General features: G+C 52.3%; 1 protein-coding gene across 27 annotated transcripts in view; it reads left to right on the plus strand.

Annotated features, from left to right (window-relative positions):
• PLEKHA6 (pleckstrin homology domain containing A6) overlaps positions 1–18337 on the plus strand; it is a 137158-nt gene that overhangs the window by 20687 nt on the left and 98134 nt on the right. Inside the window, exon 1 of one of the 27 annotated variants that reach the window (XM_070497455.1) lies at positions 5055–5133. The exons of 23 other annotated variants lie outside the window; for them this stretch is intronic. In XM_070497455.1, coding sequence (XP_070353556.1) covers positions 5075–5133 — 59 coding nt within the window. In that variant the 5' untranslated portion in view covers positions 5055–5074. Of the gene's footprint in view, positions 1–5054; positions 5134–6985; positions 7317–18337 lie in introns of those variants that run through there. 3 more of the 27 variants (XM_044758793.2, XM_070497467.1, XM_044758797.2) reach the window with 3 other exon arrangements.

Here is an 18337-nt window from a genome sequence, read left to right on the forward strand (position 1 = left end):
AGTTGAGGGTCAGCTGAGTGGCCGTCACTCTGTCCAAGTGGGCTGTCGCCCAGCACCCACACTTCCAGATGCCCCGAGAGACGTCCAGTCCAGCCCTCTCCAAGCAGAGAGCACTCTCCAGCCTCCTGCGGGAGCACCGGCCTTGCCTGGATAGTTCTAGTGATGGAGCACTCATTCCCTCACCAGACAGCCTGCTCCATGGGTAGAACATTCTTCTCTATTGAATCAAAATCTGCCCACTTCTAAGTTCTGCCTGTTCGTTCTGATTCTGACAGAGCAAGTCAGCTCTCTCCTTTCCATGGTGATAAAGATAGTTTTCTCCACAGTAAAATAGTATAGAATATGCTATTTTATGTGTATGGACGTAATGTATTTTATGTATCATATTTGTGTTGGACTTTTAGGTTGTTACCCTTATTTTCCTTTTACAAGTACTACAACATGGACGTTTTTGTACGTAAGGCTTTTGCTGTGTTTTGGATGATTTCCTTAGGGTAAATCCCAAGACATAGAATTAATGTGATGAAGGGTATACCTTGAAAAAATTACTATTCTGTGAGTATAAATGTAATACATAATCATTCAAAAATGTAGAAAAACATATAAATAAAAGATCAAAATTACCCATAATTCTCTCACAGGTTTGGTATATAATTTTAACATTTTGGTATACATATATGTTTTTATGAATTCACGCATAGACATATGACTACATTTATTATCAAAATATACATATATACTGGGAAAATTTTGGACCAAGTATGTATTTTTGTCACTTAAATAGAAAGCATTTTTCCATGTCCTTAAATATTCTTTTGCAACATCATCTTTAAGTGACCGCCTGGTATTTCATTATATACCTATTTGTTTGTTTGACTCCTATGTTAAACTAGGTGTTTCCAGTTTTTCACTTTTATAAACTATGCTACAAAGAACATATAAATCTCTGAATCAATGATTGTTTTCCTTAGGTTACCTTTCCAGAAGTGGAATTGCTATGTTTTTAAATATTTTGAGGTATTTTGCCCAATTCTGTGCTAGAAAGTGCTAATTTATGTTCCCAGCAGCTGCGCATGAGGCTGCGTTTTGTTGCGTGAGCATCAGCACTGAATATTAGAACTTTTTCATTACTTTAATTCACTGTTAGTTCGTTGTTTTACTGTATTTGTTTGATTAGTAGTGAGATTTAAATTTTTAAAAAGGGGTTCGTTAAGTCTGAGCAATTCTCTGTTGGCATTTGTTGGAGTCTTCGGCTTTTCTCAAAAGGCAGTTGAGTGCAGTTGTCAAGATCAGAGTTACGGGGTCAAACTCAGCTTGAATCTGGGCTCAGCCACTCACCAGCAATGTGAGCTTGACAGCGACTTAACCTCTCTGCACTCTAGTTTCTCCATCTGTAAAATGGAAATAAGAATGTGGCCTGTCTCAGACTTCTTGTGAAGATAAGTGAGGTCACACATGCAAAGCATGTAGAATTGTGCTGAGCAGAGTGAGTGACGCGTGTGTTATTATTATCTGACTGTTGTTGATTCGCGTGAGACACGTACATATCTGAAGACCGTGCGATCATCTCCCTCTCTCCAGCCCCCCAAGTCTCCTTGTGCCAGGCTAAAAACCCCTGTTCCTCCAGTGACCCCCACTTTCTCAGGCTTTCCTGGTGCCTCACACCAGGTGTGTTCCCACCAGCACAGAGCATGGCGAGGCAGCCACACCTATTCCCAGATGATTTCCTGGAATGTCACACTTCCAGGGGCTTCTCCTGGCAGTTGCCTGGACAAAGAGAGTTTGGCTCCTCTGGTGTCTTCTGGCTAACAGGACACTCCACTGGAGCCCCTCCTGGCGTGGCCCAGCCCCGCTGCCCGCCTCCCTCACACACTGCCATGTGCACATCCTTTCTCGACCCCTCCTTGTCAGATCTACCCAGAGCGTCCTCATTCGCTTGAGCCCTCTGTGCGCTTTCCAGAGCAGCTCTCGTGATCTGATAGACTAACTCTGGCTCGTGGTTAATAAGAGAGCGTTGGTGAACTGCCTGCTGGGCTTGTGGACAGAACACCCGTCTGCAATCTGAAGACATAGATTCAAATCCTGCTCCAAGTTAGCAGCTGTGTGATTTATAGCATGTCACTTAATCTCTCTGAGCTTTTGTTTCCTGGTCTGAAACATGGGGTTAGTATCGCTACCCACTTACCTAGTTGATAGCTAGGTGAGTAATATATATAGAAGTGCTTTGTAAACTGCAAATTGTTACCCAAATGTCGGTTATTATTAGACGCGGGTGTTTGAGCAGTGTGTCTCACACAGCAGTGCTTTAACTCAGAGGTCAGACAGGTGCCAGGTGGTTAGTAGGAAATGTGTGTAGGGCAGATGGTATTCAGGGTGCCCGCCAAGTCCTCATGGGCCACTTACTAGCGCTCTGGAAAGGGTTGGTCCTTCCTGTGTGAGCTCAGGAAGCAGGGCTTGGCACACCAGCACTGATCTGTAAACATGCATGGGTGCTGGGGCCTTACTCCTGCAGGGCCTCGGACCTCCTGCTTGGGGAGGTGAGGTCCCTCCTTAGCTCTGACATCGTCACGTCCACCCTGTCTGCCTCAGCATTATCTGAGAACCTGGGTCTATAATTGCAGGTGCAATATGCTTTTAATTAGCCTAATACTTGCGATTAGCCTGTTAAATTCAGCCTGGCCTCTGGTGGTGAGGTCGGATCTCGGATTTCGCTTGGTTCCTGGTCCTTGTTCACATCGATGGCGATCCAGAGGCTGCAGGCAAGCCTGTTTGCTCCCCTGAGACTGCGGCTGCCTCGCTGGGGAATTGGAGGTTGTAGCAGGGAAGGAAAACCTGCTTTTGATGAGGGGGGATGGTGGGGTGGGGGTGTGCTGATGGAGGTGGAGTGCTAAGAGACTTGTTAGAATCTCAAGCGAGATCTAGAACCCAGGTTCCCTCCTAATCCAGTGCTCTTCCCCTTCTGAGCCTCAGTTTCCCCATCTCTCCAATGGAGCTAACAGTTCCTGCCCTGCTGCATCCCTGAGGGTCAGGGGACTTAGTGCAGGAAGGGGGTGTGAACGCAGCGTGAAACTGCTTTATCACGTCACACGTGAAGCCCTTCGGAGTCTCACACGTGGTCCTGCCAGACCCTTATCCCTCACTAGTCACTCCTCCTGCAGTCTGGAAATTCTTGATTCTGTCGTCTTCTCATCCTGCCCCCTCTCTCCCACCCGTGGGGATGGGAGAGCATTAGCAGAGAGCAGGTGCTCAGGGAATGCTCAGTGGATCATGGATCGATGAAGCTGTGGATAGGAGTTTGGCTCAGGAAAAAGGCCCGAGGAAACAGAGGTGAGGAGCCTTGAGGGCGGTGGGGGCGTTTCCTTTCTGTCCTCCTCAGCCCTGCCCCTCACACCGCCAGGCTGGGCCGCCTCAAGGCGAGAGGCAGCCTTATCCGTCTCTGTCTTTGTGGTATTTCGCACAAAGCCAGGCACGTAGCAGTTGTTCCATAACTGCCTTTTGGATGAGGGAATGAATGAGACAGGGTAATGTGGTAGGAAGAGCCTGGAACTGAGAGTCAGATGAACAGGCCTTGGAATCCTGGCCCCCACTTTCTTCTGGCAAATGGTGACTGTATGCTCAGTATCTACCAGGCAGGTACTAGGTTGCAAAAGTGAACTTTTAAACTCACAGTCCGGTGAGGGAGCAGACATGTGGGCCAATGACTGTTCCACGTGTGATGGAGACACAGGCTGCCTGCCTGGGGCCAAGAGAGAGAGTGGCATGCTCTCCGGGGACAGTCAAGATTCCCCAAGGAATGGGCCTTAAGTTTTGTCTCATCAGCTTGAGAAAGTCACTTAACTTCTTTGGGTCTTGGTTTCCTAAGCTGACATGTGAGGAGAATAAAGCATCTTTCAGAGAGGTGAGGACAAAATGAAATAAAATAATATGAATAAAACATCTAGCACTGAATACTTTTTTTTTTTTGTAAGGAAGTTTGGCCCTGAGCTAAGATCTATAGCCAATCTTCCTCTTTTGCCTTGAGGAAGATTGGCCCTGAGCTAACATCTGTGCCAGTTTTCCTCTATTTTGGATGTGGGACGCTGCCACAGTGTGGCTTGAGAAGCATGTCTGTGCCCAGGATCTGAGCCTGCGAACCCTGGGCTGCCAAAGCAGAGCACAGAAGCTTAACCACCACACCACTGGGCTGGCCCCTGAATAATCTTTAATAAATGTTAGAAATGTTTCCTTGAAGCCAGGCCAGGTGATTTGTTGGTTGGGGAGGGGCAGGAGCCAGGAGCTGAAGAAATTTCGGAAGCTGATCCGTAGAACTTCATCTCAGCTCTGCTAGTTCGTACCTGTGCCACCTTGAACAAGCTCCTTAACTTCTCTAAGTCTCAGTTACTCTATCTGCAAAGTGGGAATAATAAGTTTGCTGTGTGGATCCATGGAGAGACTTCACACAAGGTACCTAGAACATACCTGGCACATAGTAAGTGCGAGAAAATAGTAGCTCTTCTTTGTTGTTTCCAACATATTTCGTGAAGAGACTGTATCTGCATGCACACACATGTTGCATGTGTGTCGACTCCCAGATCTGCTCAGAAAGGGAGGCGGGAGAGGGAGGCCCAGGATTAGGCTGAATGACAGCAGTTGGTGCTCAGTCTGAGAAACCTTCCATGCACCGAGGTGACTGGAACTCTAATGAAAAGCTTGGAGAGACCAGGCTTGGGTCATGGCACTGGGGAAGTTAGCCTGTGGCTCCTGCCCCAAGCTAGGGGATCCTACCTCATGGGAAACTAAGAAGTGGGCCCCTGACAGCGGGAACTTAATTCCCTCAGGCACATAGGCTCCCAGCCCGGGCCAGTCTTGACGGCAACATCCCAGCAGCTCTGTCGCCTGGCTGGTCCCCTGACCTTCCAAAGCAAGGCAGCCTGGCGGCCATGCTGGGTTGCCGTGGTAACTGGCAGCCTCCCAGCTGGGTTGCCTGGGTAACCAGTTAGCTGGTATTGGGGGAGGGGGTGGTGAGCTGGGGGGAATCAGCCTCAAAAGAGGCAGAGAGGGACAAGGCTGGGACCAAGAGGAAGACAAATCCTAGATGCCCCCAGCACCCATTCCTCTCTCCCTTCTGGGATTGGGAAAGCCAGAGAAAGGCAGGTAGGAAAGGATGCAGTGTTGTTTCCTACCCTGTGTGTGTGTGTGTGCTTTGTGGTGTGAGTCATCTTGGCCAATGCAGGATGTTTGGAAGATTAGATAGGGCGGTGCAGTATCTCCTGGGCAGTGATAAAGGCAGTGAGGTCCAGAGGGAAGTGGTGGACCATCCAAACTGCTGTCTCAATCCTGGTCCCCCCGCCCCCAGACGGCTTAACCTCTTTGAGCTCTAGTTTCCTCGTCAGTGAGATGGAGGTGCAAACATGGACCTCCAGGGACGTTGTTTGGGACAGTGACTGGCACTGCCAGTGGCGGGTCCCTCCTCTCCTGCGATGCTGATTTTCTATTCGGTGGATGCTTTCCAGCCCGTGAACAGCTTGTATCGGACGCCCACCCTGGTCCGAGCCCAGCCCTGTGGCAGGGGAAGGGGTGGGAGGGGGGGAATTCTTGAGAACCCAGAGACACGGCTCTCACCCTCCGGGAGTTTACCATCCCAGACTGCTGAGGGCAGGAAGCAAGTTTATACAGGTGGGAACGTCTGCAAGAAAGTTTCAAAGTAAAGACCTAATTGAGATTTTTGACTGGAACTAGTAGAAATACATTTTTTATCATAATTCAGCAAAGGTGTGTTGTCCTTAGTGTGTGTGGTGCATGCTAGCTTCCTGTTATATTCTAGTCTAGTCTGGCCTATTTTGTTTAAAAAAAGATACCTTGGCCCTTCAGCTTGGTTTCACCCCCGCCGGTGGGGCGCAGCCTTCAGTGAGAAACGCTGAGAGAGAGCACAGACTGCGGCTCCTGGCTGTGAAGGACGAGGCGTCTGCCACCGGCCACATGTAGTGTTATCTGGTTGGACCCTCACAGCGGCAATCTGTGAGGTAACTGAGGACAGAGGTCACACGACTTGCCCAGGGTCACAGGTCAGAGGTCGTATGATTTGCCCAGTCACAGAGCCAAGGCTTAGCTGGGGTCCCCGTGCTCAGGTTCAGGGTGCGCCCCACATGTGGTGAATCTCTTGCCCAGTTATTCTGTTGAGAGGAACTGAAGGAGTCTCCTTGTAGAGAGAGAAACTGGAACCTAAAGATCCAAACGGATCTGTCGGGCACTGCAAAGTTGAGGGCCTGGAGCTGAGCCGAGAACGCGGGGCCTCTTGTCTGTCATCGCAGGGCTGGGAGAGGTGGGCGCTGAGGACGGCTGTCGAGAGAGGGTGCCGAGCCTGGAGCAGCCTGGCTGTCCCCTCAGAGCTGGTGAGGGAAGGGCAGAGTGGGCCTGGCCCCCCTGAAGCGACCCTCGCGGTGAGCCCCCCAGCCAGCGTTTCTGGTGGTGGCGCAGGGCTGGGTCTATGTAGGGTGAGGAAGCCTCCGTGTCAGGGCCCTGGGCCGGGCCTAGGCCTCAGGCTTCTGGGAGGGTTTCTGGCAGGAAACCTTAAGCCAGTCCTCAGAGAAGCCGGTCTTTAGTTGTCCGTCTCTGGTGAGGCAACGGAAACAACAGCAGGCGGGCTGCCAGGAGTGGACGTGGCCGCAGAGGGGCTCCTGGGGGCGCGTGGCACCGCGGGCCGAAGGGAGGTGGTGCTGCGGGGGCCCAGCGCTCTGGGAAGCCCAGCGGGGCGCAGCCCCTGTACATGTTGATGTGGCGGATGGAGGAGAAGGCTGGAAGGAGTCAGGAGCACGTGGAGGGGTTCACACCTGGCGTCTGCGCTGGCTGCCGGAGGGTTTAGCCTATTCTCAGTCTCTTGGACCAGGTTTCCCCTTTGTGGGGGCTCAGCGGACGAGCTGTTCCCTCCCTTCCCTCGGTGGACTTTGCCCTTGGCAAACAAGAGCGGGAGGCGAGGCGCTTGCAGCCGAGGGTGCTTCCTTGTCGTTGGGGTGTATCCCTTCTGAGCTTCTGCGTGGCGCTGCACACGGAAGGCCACCCTGTCCGTTGCTGGGGAGCTGTGGCGGCCTGGCGGGTGGAGGCAGGCCTGTGCTCCTCGAGGAGGGGGCTGCTGCACGCCCCGCTGGGTCCTTGTCGCTCCAGGCTTCACGTTCACCTCTCAGCACCCACTGACCTGAGCATCAACCTCTCCAGCCGTGAGAAAGAGAGCAGCCGGGGCACCTTGTCCAGGCTCGGATTTCAGGCGCGTGGTGCCTTTTGACATGTCAGGCCAGGGAGGCGGGCGCCTGACCAGGAATTCTGCTGGAACTCAAGCAGGGGTATGTTTCTGTCTGAGGCTGGGTGGATAGAAGCTGGGGTGATGGTGGGTTTTCAGTAAAGAGCATCGGTACCTTAGGATCATACAAGGGGATTGTGCTCATGCTTAAGGATGAACCAGTTCATGCTATGAAGTTAGCTGAGCGTCTTCTTGTCAAGACCTGTCCTCTCTGCATTCGTATCTTCTGTAAGTACTCGGTGTTCTATCTTCTGTATTCCCTTCAGCTTGTCCAGGGTGACTTTGATTAGCCCATTTTACCAGTGAAGAATCTGTATTTCTGAGATGATGGGCCACTTGCTGAAGACCACGTTGAGAGATGGGGGAGGAACCGCAGTCAGAATTTGGGCACGTTTCTGTGTTTCCTGCTCGAGCGTGTCCTCGCCCCTCGCGTGCCCCAGGTTTGAATGCTGGCATGTCAGTCAGCGAGATAATGGAGATGAGGGCAGAGAGGTGGGAGGATGTGGAGGAGAGGCTCCACTTTGTCATGACGCCCCCAGCTGGCCTCCTCTCCCCAGGTGCCAGCCCCTGTGTCCTGGGGAAGGCGGGTGGCGTATGCCGCCTCCTCTGGAGGAGTGAGGGCGTGTGCAGGTGTTGCTTACACGTTCATGTGCGCAGAGGGGAGGGCCCGTCAGCAGCTCTGGGTCTAGTCAAGGAGGCCCTTCTGACCGAACAGAAAGAAAGACACAGAGATGCTAAGGCAAAGGCTTGGAGGCAGAGCTGGGCTGGAGGGAGAATCAGAGAGCCTAGCCTGTGCTGGGCCTACAGCTCCCTCCTGCCCACAGACTAGTGGAGGAGGGGATGATCTCAAGGGCAGCCTCTCCCCCAGGAGCCCTAGCCTTCTCCTGCAGCACAGGCCTTCTCTGAATCCAGAAACCAGTGTCCTCCTTGAAACCCAGCATGACCCTCTGGTGGCAGGCAGCAGGGCGGGCTTAACTCATTCTCTTCTTTCCCTGCTCTCCACTGCCCTGTCACCCCATCGCTGTGGCCACTGTGTGTGTGGATGTGAGGGTGGAGAGCCTCTGGGGACGTGGGTGAGCTGACTGCCCCCAGTGCCTCTGCTCCCTCACTGTTGAGGCCAAGGGACTAGGCAGAGAAAGGAGAGCTTGCCCCATGGCTTTTGTGGGGGGACCTGCCACAGGGGGAGGGAGCGGGGCGTGGGGTGGGGGAAGAGGGAACAGGAGGAGTCATGGTTGATGCAGCTGGGGTCCTTGTCCTTTTCAGGCCAATGCTCGAGTGCCCGAGCCAGCCCCCTCCACCAGCTCTCTAGGACCTGTGCTGTGGGTGAGGCTGTATCCAAGCATAGACACGTGGGTTCTGAGGGGGAATAAGGTGGAGGTCCTGCACGCGGCCTCATGGGGGAGACCCCAGATGTGAAGAAAGCACGTTCTAAGTGGAGGGAAACCTTGAAGGGAGTGGGGCCCAGGGCCTGAGAAAGGAAGCCTGTGTTGAGAGGAACAAGGCGGAGCTCAGATGCCTTCTGATGCGCTGCCTCTGGTCAGCTGTTCTGGAGGCACAGTGTCGAGACCCCAGAAAGGGCTTTCTTCAGTCTAAATGGAAAGCATCCCAATCGGGCTCAGCATCTGCCAAATCTGGTGTTGTCAGAGCCAAGGCCAAGTCATCAACACTTATACTTATTAAGCTATATTTTTAAAAGTATCCTTTTATTGGTGAAATAACAAGTTGGAAATAGAAGTTGTTCTGAATTATTTTCATTCATGTATGTTCTTCTCTCTGATAAATCTGTATCTCCTCACAGTTGTTAGCATAATGCCTTGAAATAGTTGGTGCTTGCAGATGCCTCCCCGCCTTCCCTGGGCATCATGGTTGGGGATGGGGCAACATGTGGGAGAGTGAGATAAGAAGCAGCTCTCAGCCCAGATTCTTTCGTGGGCTGAGATTTTGGATTATTTTTCCACTTTCTGGCTCAGAGCCAGCATGACTGTCTTGCCCTCATCCTTGGCCAAAGGATTTGCAGAGTATAGGTTGTTCGTGTCTTTGCAGCCTTCTCTGCTTTTCTCTTTGGAGACATGGCTTTGTCAGTTACCTCTGGGGTACTCAGACAGTGTGGACAGGTGCTGCAGTCTCGGTTGGGTTAGGAAACACTGAACCTCTTTCATACTTTTTATGATGACTCTGTATTTTCAGTGTTTCTCTGAGAAGGAGAGGGCTGTTTCTGGCCAGCGTAGAGGAGGTCCTCGCTCCCTCAAGAGCCTCGTGAGATGACTGGTCAGGGCGAGGCGGCGGCACCAGAGGCTCGTCTGCACATTTCCCACAGTCCTCCCTTTGGCTCACTTTATGGCCGTCCTGGGCAGGTTGCAGTCCGGGCATTGCTGTCACTTTCTCTCCATCACGCACATCAGAATTGGTGGGCAAACGTGGGCTCCGTGTAGCTCATTATAAACACTGTGCTTCTGTGTCAGAGTCTGTCTTTCCAGATGGAGAGACCACTTCAGGGGAGGGACCTAGAGTGTCAGCCTTGGAAGCAACCTTCCATTGAGTCCGCCCCTCTTCCTAGACAGCAGTCGCCTTTGCAGTCTCTCCGACACGCGGTCAGCCAGCACCACTTACGTACCCCCGTGGCTAGGAGGCTCTGCTCTGTGAAGCAGCTTTTCCCACTGTGGGACAGCTTCAACCTTTCTCCTTCCTTAATGTTGAACTTAAACTTTTCTTCTTCTGCCATCCCCCTTCTGGTTCCAGTTTGACATCCTTCCCGGGGCTCACTTGTTTATTGTCCTTCCGGGAGTCAGAAAGATGTCTTGAGAGAATATGACACAGCAGGAAAAATGTAGGCTCTGGGATCTGTCTGCTGTGGTTTGCACCTGGTTCACACTTGCCAGCTGTGTGACCCTGTTTATAATCCTTAACCTCTCTGAGCCTCAATGTACTCATCTGTAAAATGTGGGTAGTGATGCTACCTACCTCCCAGGGTTGTTGAGAGGGTTAAACAAAGTAACACATGTAAAAAGCTTAGAACAGTGCCTGGCAACTATAAGCCTCTCAGTGCATGGTAACTTTCCATCTTCTCTGAAAGTGAGCTGTCTAGAATTGGACGCAATACTCCAGATCTGATCCACTCAGCAGGACTCCGATGCCCTCCACTTAATCTATTTCTATTATGTCAGACTAAGTTTGCACATCTCTGGTGTTTAAATGGAGCCTGCTGTACTGAAGTCCTCAGGTCTTTTGCCCATGGACAGCTTTTGGGTACAGATCTCCTGTCTCCTACATAAAAGCTGTGGTCTCCTTTGGAGGGAAGGTCAGAGTCAAGGGCAGCCCGGAGCATCCCTCACACTGGTCCAAACACACTCCTCATTGCTGCAGTCTGGTCCTTTTACAGTGCCATTCAGCATCTGGTGTTCTATTTGGAAAATCCCTTGACCCACACTGGCCTAAGATAAAATCCCCTCCCCATGGGTCTCTTCTCTTTCGCTCTGCTCTGCTCATCATGCGAGCTGAGCAGGTGCTGTTGGGACCTTCCTAACCTCCAAACCCTGCTCCTCCGCTTCTCGCGGTTCCCAGGCTGTAGGGAACGGGACACAGGGCCCCAAGCATATTCCGAGGGCCTGGTTTCACAGGGAAGCCCCTGAGGACGTCTAAATCTTTCCTCTTCATGGGGCAGCAGCGTCTGCATCACCTGGAAGCTTGTTAGAAACGCAGAATCGCAGGCCTCACTCCCGACCTACTGACTCCGAGTCTGTGTTTTGACTGGATTTGCTGGTGACTCACGTACGTTACAGTTTAAGATGTGCTGTTCCACGTGTTCAACTTGGGGTAGGAATGAGGTTGAGCGGGAGCATCCTGTCTTCCAAGATCTTGAAATCAGTCCTACTGACGAGGCTGCTGGGGACAAACATAAAAGTATCTCCAGGATATTTGATCACTGACTCTCCACGTGCCCCAGTTTGCTTCTTGGAATGCCAGTAATAAGGCTTTTATAAAACATACATTTAAAAAATATAGATTGTCGTTGTGTTTTCCTCATTTTATTGGTAACATGCTCTTGAGCATATCTCAAAGCTTTGGATTATATGTACAACTGGAATTTTTTAAATGTTAAATGTGGGGTTAGGCCATTATTTCAGTATATGGAATCCTGATTCTGCTGTAAACGTGTTAGCCATCCCTCCTGGCTTTGTCAGTAGCAAATGTGGGAGGCTTGCCTTCTGAGTGTTTATGCAGATCATGGAGGACGAAAACGTGGCACATGGCAGGATCACGAGCAGACCCCTGTGATGCACCATTGGCAGCTCCTTCCTTCCTTCAGCCAGCAGTCCCGAATGCGGAGCCACATCCCAGCCATCGGATGAGCTGGTTGGAGCTCCTGCTCTGTTCCCTGCTGCCTCAGTCACCTTTGGCAAGGTATTACCACCCCCAATGCCTGTTTATTCATCTGTAATTGAGGAAATTGGAGTAGTTGTCAGCACTCCCTGGGGTGCATTAAGAAATGCATATGCCTGGGCCTCCCCTACCTTGCCCAGAGATCCTGTTTCAGTTGGTCCGTGGTGGTACCCAGGCATGAGTATTTTTAAAGAGCTCTCTGCGTATTTCTAGTGTGAAGCCAGGATTGAGAACCAGTAGACCAGATCATCTCTAATGGGCTTGATCTGCCCCCTGCTATCGGAGGCTCCCTGGCAGCCTGGTTCCACAGCCTGAGCTCTGCTGGCTGCAGTCCGTGGTAGGAGACGGCCTGGCTGGCGGGTGTAGCTGGGGACAGGCTCTGGGCAGGCTGTGCTGGACTGCAGGGCACCCTCGTCTCCCCCAAATCCCTGGGAGAGAACTCGGGGTGCTTCCTATCAGCTGCTTGCTCTCCTGCCTTTCTCCTCTGGACAAAAGCATCATCTTGGACTTTTCTGACACTAGCTGCTTTCTGTGTTTCTAAGCTTGCTGCTTAAGAAAAATAGCCAAAGGCCAGTGTGAGTCAGTTTCAGCGCAAGTCAGTCAAGATGGCTCCATGTCTGATTCCTCTCTTTGCCCTCTGTTTCTGTCCTCCCGTAACTCAGGAGGGGACAGCACCTCTGAGGCCTTCTCCTGCATCTCTTTCCCTTCACAGACTCCCACAGGCCCAGGGCTACCCCATGCCAGAGCTGCAGCAGCTCCCAGGAACCTTGCTGACCGACACAAGAATGCATACAGACCCCTCTGACTTGGCCTTGGGGGTCAGAGCACCTGCATGCCAAGCTTGGCTCATCTGGGGCAAGACTGGCTCCTACCCTGGGGCTCAGGATGTGGCTCTGAGCAGCCCTCCCCTGCTTCTGGGGAAGGAGCGCCCAAGGCCTGTGCTATGCTGTCCTGTCCCCTCCCTCCCCCAGTTGCTGCTGGATGCTGGGAGCGTCTCTGCAGTGGGCCGTTAATTGGTGCTTCAGCTGGCTGATCGACTCTAATGCGCGTGAGCATTTATTTACCCGGCAGCCGCCTCTCAGACAGCCGTTAATTGCAGGCACGAGAGAGACAATAATTATGGGATAATGGGTGGCTTTTGTGTGAGTCCTTCTCCTTGTACTGTGTCAGCAAACACCGAGGTTTGTTTCCTAACATTCAGCCCCCCTGCTGAGGGGGTGCCACAGCCCCTCCAGCTCTTCCATCCCTGTCGTCTAGCACCGCCTCCCCGGGGTTTCACCCACATTCCCTGGGTGACAGAAACCATGTTCCTATCTTCTAAAAGATCATCTCCTAATTCCTATGCAGCCATGACCCCATTTTGAGGATTTATGAGGTTGAATTGATGCTTTTTAGAAAGTAGTACTTAACTTTGCCTTAAAAAGGGGGAAGTAAATCCTAAACTCTGTGCCTTATTCCAAGGTCTTCTGATCTTTGTTAACATGTTTACATGGTTGTAATTAGCGTGTAGCCTTTGTCCTGTGCCATGCGTTTTTTTGTTTAACGTTATTTTATACCAACACTTCCCGGTGTGACAATGGTTCATAAATTTGTCATGTTAAATAGCGATAAATAATTCTGTCATGTGCCTCCATTGCTGTATTGCTCTTCTCTTAGTCCTGGGGATTTGGGTTGTCTCCAGTTTGTTGCTGTTATGAATAGCTCCACTATAAGCGTCTTTATACGCTACTGACCCCCGGTACTCCCAGGCTAGCTTGGATTTGTGAGTTGTGTTGATCCTGGGAGGAGCTGAGGCGGTGGGGAGCTGGAGGCTGCAGGAGTTTACCTGATTCCCTCCCCACCCTCTTCCAATACACAATGCCTTCTTTTCTCACCTCTTTTCCCATCTGTTTGTAGAATGATCCTTGCTCCAACTTCCCTGGTAACAACCTCAGTTAGTGAAGGAGAGATTTGGTGCTCTGGTTATCTATTGCTACATATAGATCACCCCAACACGCAGTGGCAGAGGACCCCCGTCTGTTGTTACCTCTCAGGGTTCTCGGGTTAGCTGGGCTCAGCTGGGGGCTTGCTTGGGTTGTCTCCTGCCCTTGTGGTCATCTGGAGGCCAGACGGGGCTGGACAACCAAGGTGGCTCCTCACATGGCTGTTGTCTGGGAGCTCAGCTGGGCTGTCAACCGGAGTACACACACGTGGCCTCTCCATGTGTCCTGGGCCTCCCTCAGCGTGGCGGTTGGTTCCGAGAAGGAGCATCTCAAGAGAGAGTGCCCCAAGAGCCCCACGTGGAAACTTGAAAGCTTCTTATGCTCTAGCATGAGGAATCATGCAGCGTCACTTCTGTTACATTCTGTTGGTCAAACTGAGTCACAGGCCCACTCAGATGCAAGGGGAGGGGGAATAGACTTGGCCTCTCAGTGGTGGGGTTAGCAGAATTTGCAGCCATCTTTGATCCTCCACAGTTGAAGACGGGAAGCAAGTATCCTGTGAATCCTGTCAGGCCCTCAGGAGAGCCCAGACGAGACCCCGCCCCTTCACTTCCACTCCAGATCCTGCACGTTCCCCACACCAGTCCTGTCTCTCTTCCTGCGTCCCTCCTCCTGCCCCCACCCTTCTGAACTCCAAGCCTCTGTCTCTTTGTCTGCCCTTGTCTTACACAGCTCTTACCACGCATCGCCGGCACTCAGCTATTTATGGGCTGGCTTGTTAGGCTGTAAACCCCTGGCTGAAGGCAGGGACTCTGCCCCGTTCTTCATCTCCACACCCTACCCCAAGACCAGTACAGCGCCTGGCATGGAAAAGGGCTTCCATAAATCCCATTCCCTTCCCCTTTTTAATACACTGGACACTCCAATGTCTGGTGAATGAATGAATTATCTTAATGAAAGTGGGGGCAGGGAGAGGACAAACTTTTACTCAACACTTAGTATGAGCGCTTGTTAGCACCGGCCAGGAGCGTCATATAAATTATCTGATTAAATGTTTACAGCAACCTGGGAAGTATGGAGCAGTATCCCTATTTTACAGATGATGAAACCAAGATTTGAAGATGTTAAATACACGTCCAAAGTGACACTCTCGGGTCCGATAGTTAGAAAGTCACGGAGCCATGATTCAGACCTAGGACTTTGGGAACTTCAGGCAAATGTTTTCTCCTGTACACTTAGTGTCTTGGAGCCTCAATTTCTTCATCTGTAAAGTGGGGAGGGTAGTACTTACCTCCTAGGGTTGTCTGGATGAAAGAAATAAGACGTGCAAAGCCTCCAGTGCTCGGCATAGAGGGGGCGTTCGCTCCGTCCTGCCTATCGTGGCGGGTCTCCTTGTCCTCGAGGGTTTGACCAGCTCTCTACACTTTTCGGCTGCCTTTATGGCTAGCGATGTGGGTGCTGGAACCGCCTGTCAGCGTCTTTGGGTGTGTGCGTTGTTCACCAACACACGCCATTACTCTGGTACATGCTTCCCAGTTACTCCTCCCCTCCCCGAGCACACGGCAGTCGTTGCCCCTGGATTCCCCTCCAGTGAGCAGCCTCCCGCCTTCTTTGTAATCACAGAGCAGACAGCCGGGCCTCCAGTCAGCCGGGCGGCTTCCTAGAGCAGCTGAACCCGGGGATTCCGCCCTCCCACATTAACTGCTTTTGTTTGCTCTTTGAAAATTAATTCCAACAAGAGCTCATTAGTTCTCTTTCTTTTTCCTCATCCTCGTGCTCACTTGCTCTCTTCACCTCTCAGCTCCGATTCCGTTTTTTGGTCTTTCTCTGTCTCGTCGTGTACAAGGACCCCATTCAGGATGGGTGTGCGGTGGTGGCGTTCTGCTGGGTGAGTTATGATATGGACTTGACAGGAGAGTGTGGCACTGTGAAGGGGGCTCCCCAGTGGAGCTGGGGCAGCGACAATTTACGTCTTTGCTTCCGTGACGCCCTTCCCTCTTGTTGCTTTGGCTCTGGCCTCGCCATTCTCTGGCTCGAGACGCTGCCTGGGAAGGGAGGAGCTGGCCACTTTAGGCGTCCACTGGTCTGGTCTGGTCTTCTGTCCCTTCATTCCAAGCTCAGCCCCATCTCCCCCTCCCCTGCCTGGCCACTGACACATAGCACTGAGGTGCCAGAGCACAGACGGCAGGAAGGTGGGATGTTTTTCCTTGACCCTTCTTACACCCTCCCCTCCAAAGGTCCAAACTGAAAAGTCAAGGGGTCCAGAAAGAGGGCAGTTTCTTAAAATGTTTCCCTCCTGCCTTCAGGCTCTCCGCTCCTCCAAGTGCTCGTTCTCTCGTGGAGCAGCAGGGCTCAGGGGCGGCGAAATGGAAGCCAGCCCAGCAAACTGGGCTGTCAGGAGCCGTGGAGGAGCCCCTCCATACCCTCTCTCACACTCTGGTCCAGCACTAGCAAGGGGCTTGTCATAGGCAGTTGCTAGCTTTTGTGATTTGTTCCAGTCTGATTCTGTTCCTGAATGTCTGGAGTTTGATAAATCTTCAAGTGCAGAAAAGCATTTCCTGCATCCACACGGATTTGCAAGTGTATGTCCCTTATGCTTACGAGCCCATGGTGGGGTGAAGTAGGGAGGAGGAGGGCAGAAGCGTAACAAGCTGGTCCAGTGCATGATGCTGCATAATACCTCCCGCCACACACACGTGCGTGCGAGCACGCACACACACACATGCCTTCCATGGGGTCTGGCCTGATGGCCTCAGCCAGAAGTGACCTCTCCTTCTGCTGAATTCCTCTGGCACCACCGACTTGGAAAATTTACAGGAAATCTATGTTTCTAGTTGTAGGCTGGTGTAGAAGATCATATTGGATAAACAAATTGGGGCTGGATTGTAACAGGCCTGTGTTTCAAGCTAGGAAGTTTAGCCTCTCTTCTGTAGGCAGTAGGGATCCAGCGATGGCTGTGAGTCGGGGTGGGAGCGAATCGTTTGCAGAGAATGGGAGACCAGATTCAGAGGCACTCTGCCATCGGCAGGGCAGCGGGACTGGGGTGGCTTAGTCCAGGGGTTGCTGGGTTAGCGTTGACTCTATAGCCAGAAGGCCACATCATGGACAGGGAAGGTTGGTGGGAATGGGGTGATGACACACTGAAAGCTATTTTGGAGGCTTAGGGGATGAGGCTGGGAATCCAAGTCGTAGGGTAAAGTCGAGTTGGCACTCGAGGCAGCAGGGTTAGGGCTTAGGGGACCAGATGCGGGGATTAGGTCCAGGACCCGCTAGAAAGCCCCTCTTGATACTAGAGAGGTTTACACTGTGCCACCCCCATATGTAGGGGCTTTTGTCCTGGAACACTGTTGGGGCACCTCTTAAAGGTGTGTGCTGGCCATCAACATAGTTGAGGGGAGGTGACATGGGATTGTGGCAGAGCAGTGGCTATCGGGGAGGGGAGATTGGAAAGAATGTACAGATAAGCCCATGTCCCATATGCACCATTACCCCCATTGTGTGGCTCAGAACAGCTGGCCCTTCCCCTTCCTGGGAGCTCGGCCCTTACTGCCCAGATGGAGAAGGGAGGTGGGGAATGACATGACTCCTTGTCTGCCAGCTTTCTCCCAAGGTCACTTTTGCCTCTGCTCGTCAGAACTGGCTCCATCTTACTGGCCCTGCCATCCCAAGAGCTGGGGGCTGCCCATGTTTCCGGAATGTCTTGTTGCCTTAATCCAGTTGTTCTGGCAGAGAGCAGAGAAGGTGTAGCTGCCTATAGCAGCTTCAGAGATGCACTGAGAGAGGGGATCCTCTTTCGGACTCTTCTCTGGCTCACCTCCCCACAGAGGGGCCTTCTCTAGAGCCTTTCTCTGGTGGGGAAGGAAGGGAGGGACTTGGTCCAAGGGGCCCAGTCTGGGTGTCTACTTTGAGTGGAGTTGTCTGCAGTGCTGGGCTGAGGCCAAGCTAAGCACCCCGCCCCCCCCCCCCGCCCCCCCCAGCTGCCCCAGCCATCCTGCTTTCCTGGCCTGGCTGGGAGTGAGGGGGGTGGTGGTCGTCTGTAGATTAACCCTTGGGAGGCCAAGAGGAAGGAAAGAGTCCAGTGGGAAAGTGTCTCTGTCCGTTTCCTAGATAGGTGGTCTCATTAAGACCAGTCCAGAACGGCAGGCCCAGAGCCCTCCTCTGATGGCGCCCTGAGGGGAGTGATGTCTTCTGTGCAGAGTTAGAGAAGTTGTTCATGTGCTCAGGGGACTGACTCACTCCTCTCTCAGCATAAAGATTTCAGATTTCGCTGAACAGGATGAACGTCCCCTGTGGGTTGGCTGTGTCCTTCGTCCTGTCCCCCCTGAGGTGGGGCTGGGTTGGCTGTGTCCTTCGTCCTGTCCCCCCTGAGGTGGGGCTGGGTTGGCTGTGTCCTTTGTTCTGTCCCCTCCCCAGGGCAGCTTTGCCTCAGGGCAGCTTTTTCTGGGTGCCTGGGCAGAAGTGTGTCTGGTCCCCACTGCCTGCTCCACCCCATCCCGCTGCTCCCAGGGAAGGGTCTGGAGACAGAGGATTCCCTTCCTCCCCCAGCCCTGGCTTGGTCAGCATCGTATTACTCTTGGCCATTTGTGTTCAAGCTCTGGGGAGAAATGGCCCCACGCGAGACCTCTCAGAACTCACAAGCTCAGCGGGACCTTACATTTTGAATGGGCTGATTAAGAAGTCCCTGTTGATCAGGAGCAAGATATGTGGACATTTCTTAAGTTTTTAGGGGAATTTATTGCCAATGCAATCCTGGACTTGGCAA

This window comes from Equus asinus, chromosome 25 (genome assembly GCF_041296235.1).
Source record: "Equus asinus isolate D_3611 breed Donkey chromosome 25, EquAss-T2T_v2, whole genome shotgun sequence".
NCBI lineage: Eukaryota > Metazoa > Chordata > Mammalia > Perissodactyla > Equidae > Equus > Equus asinus.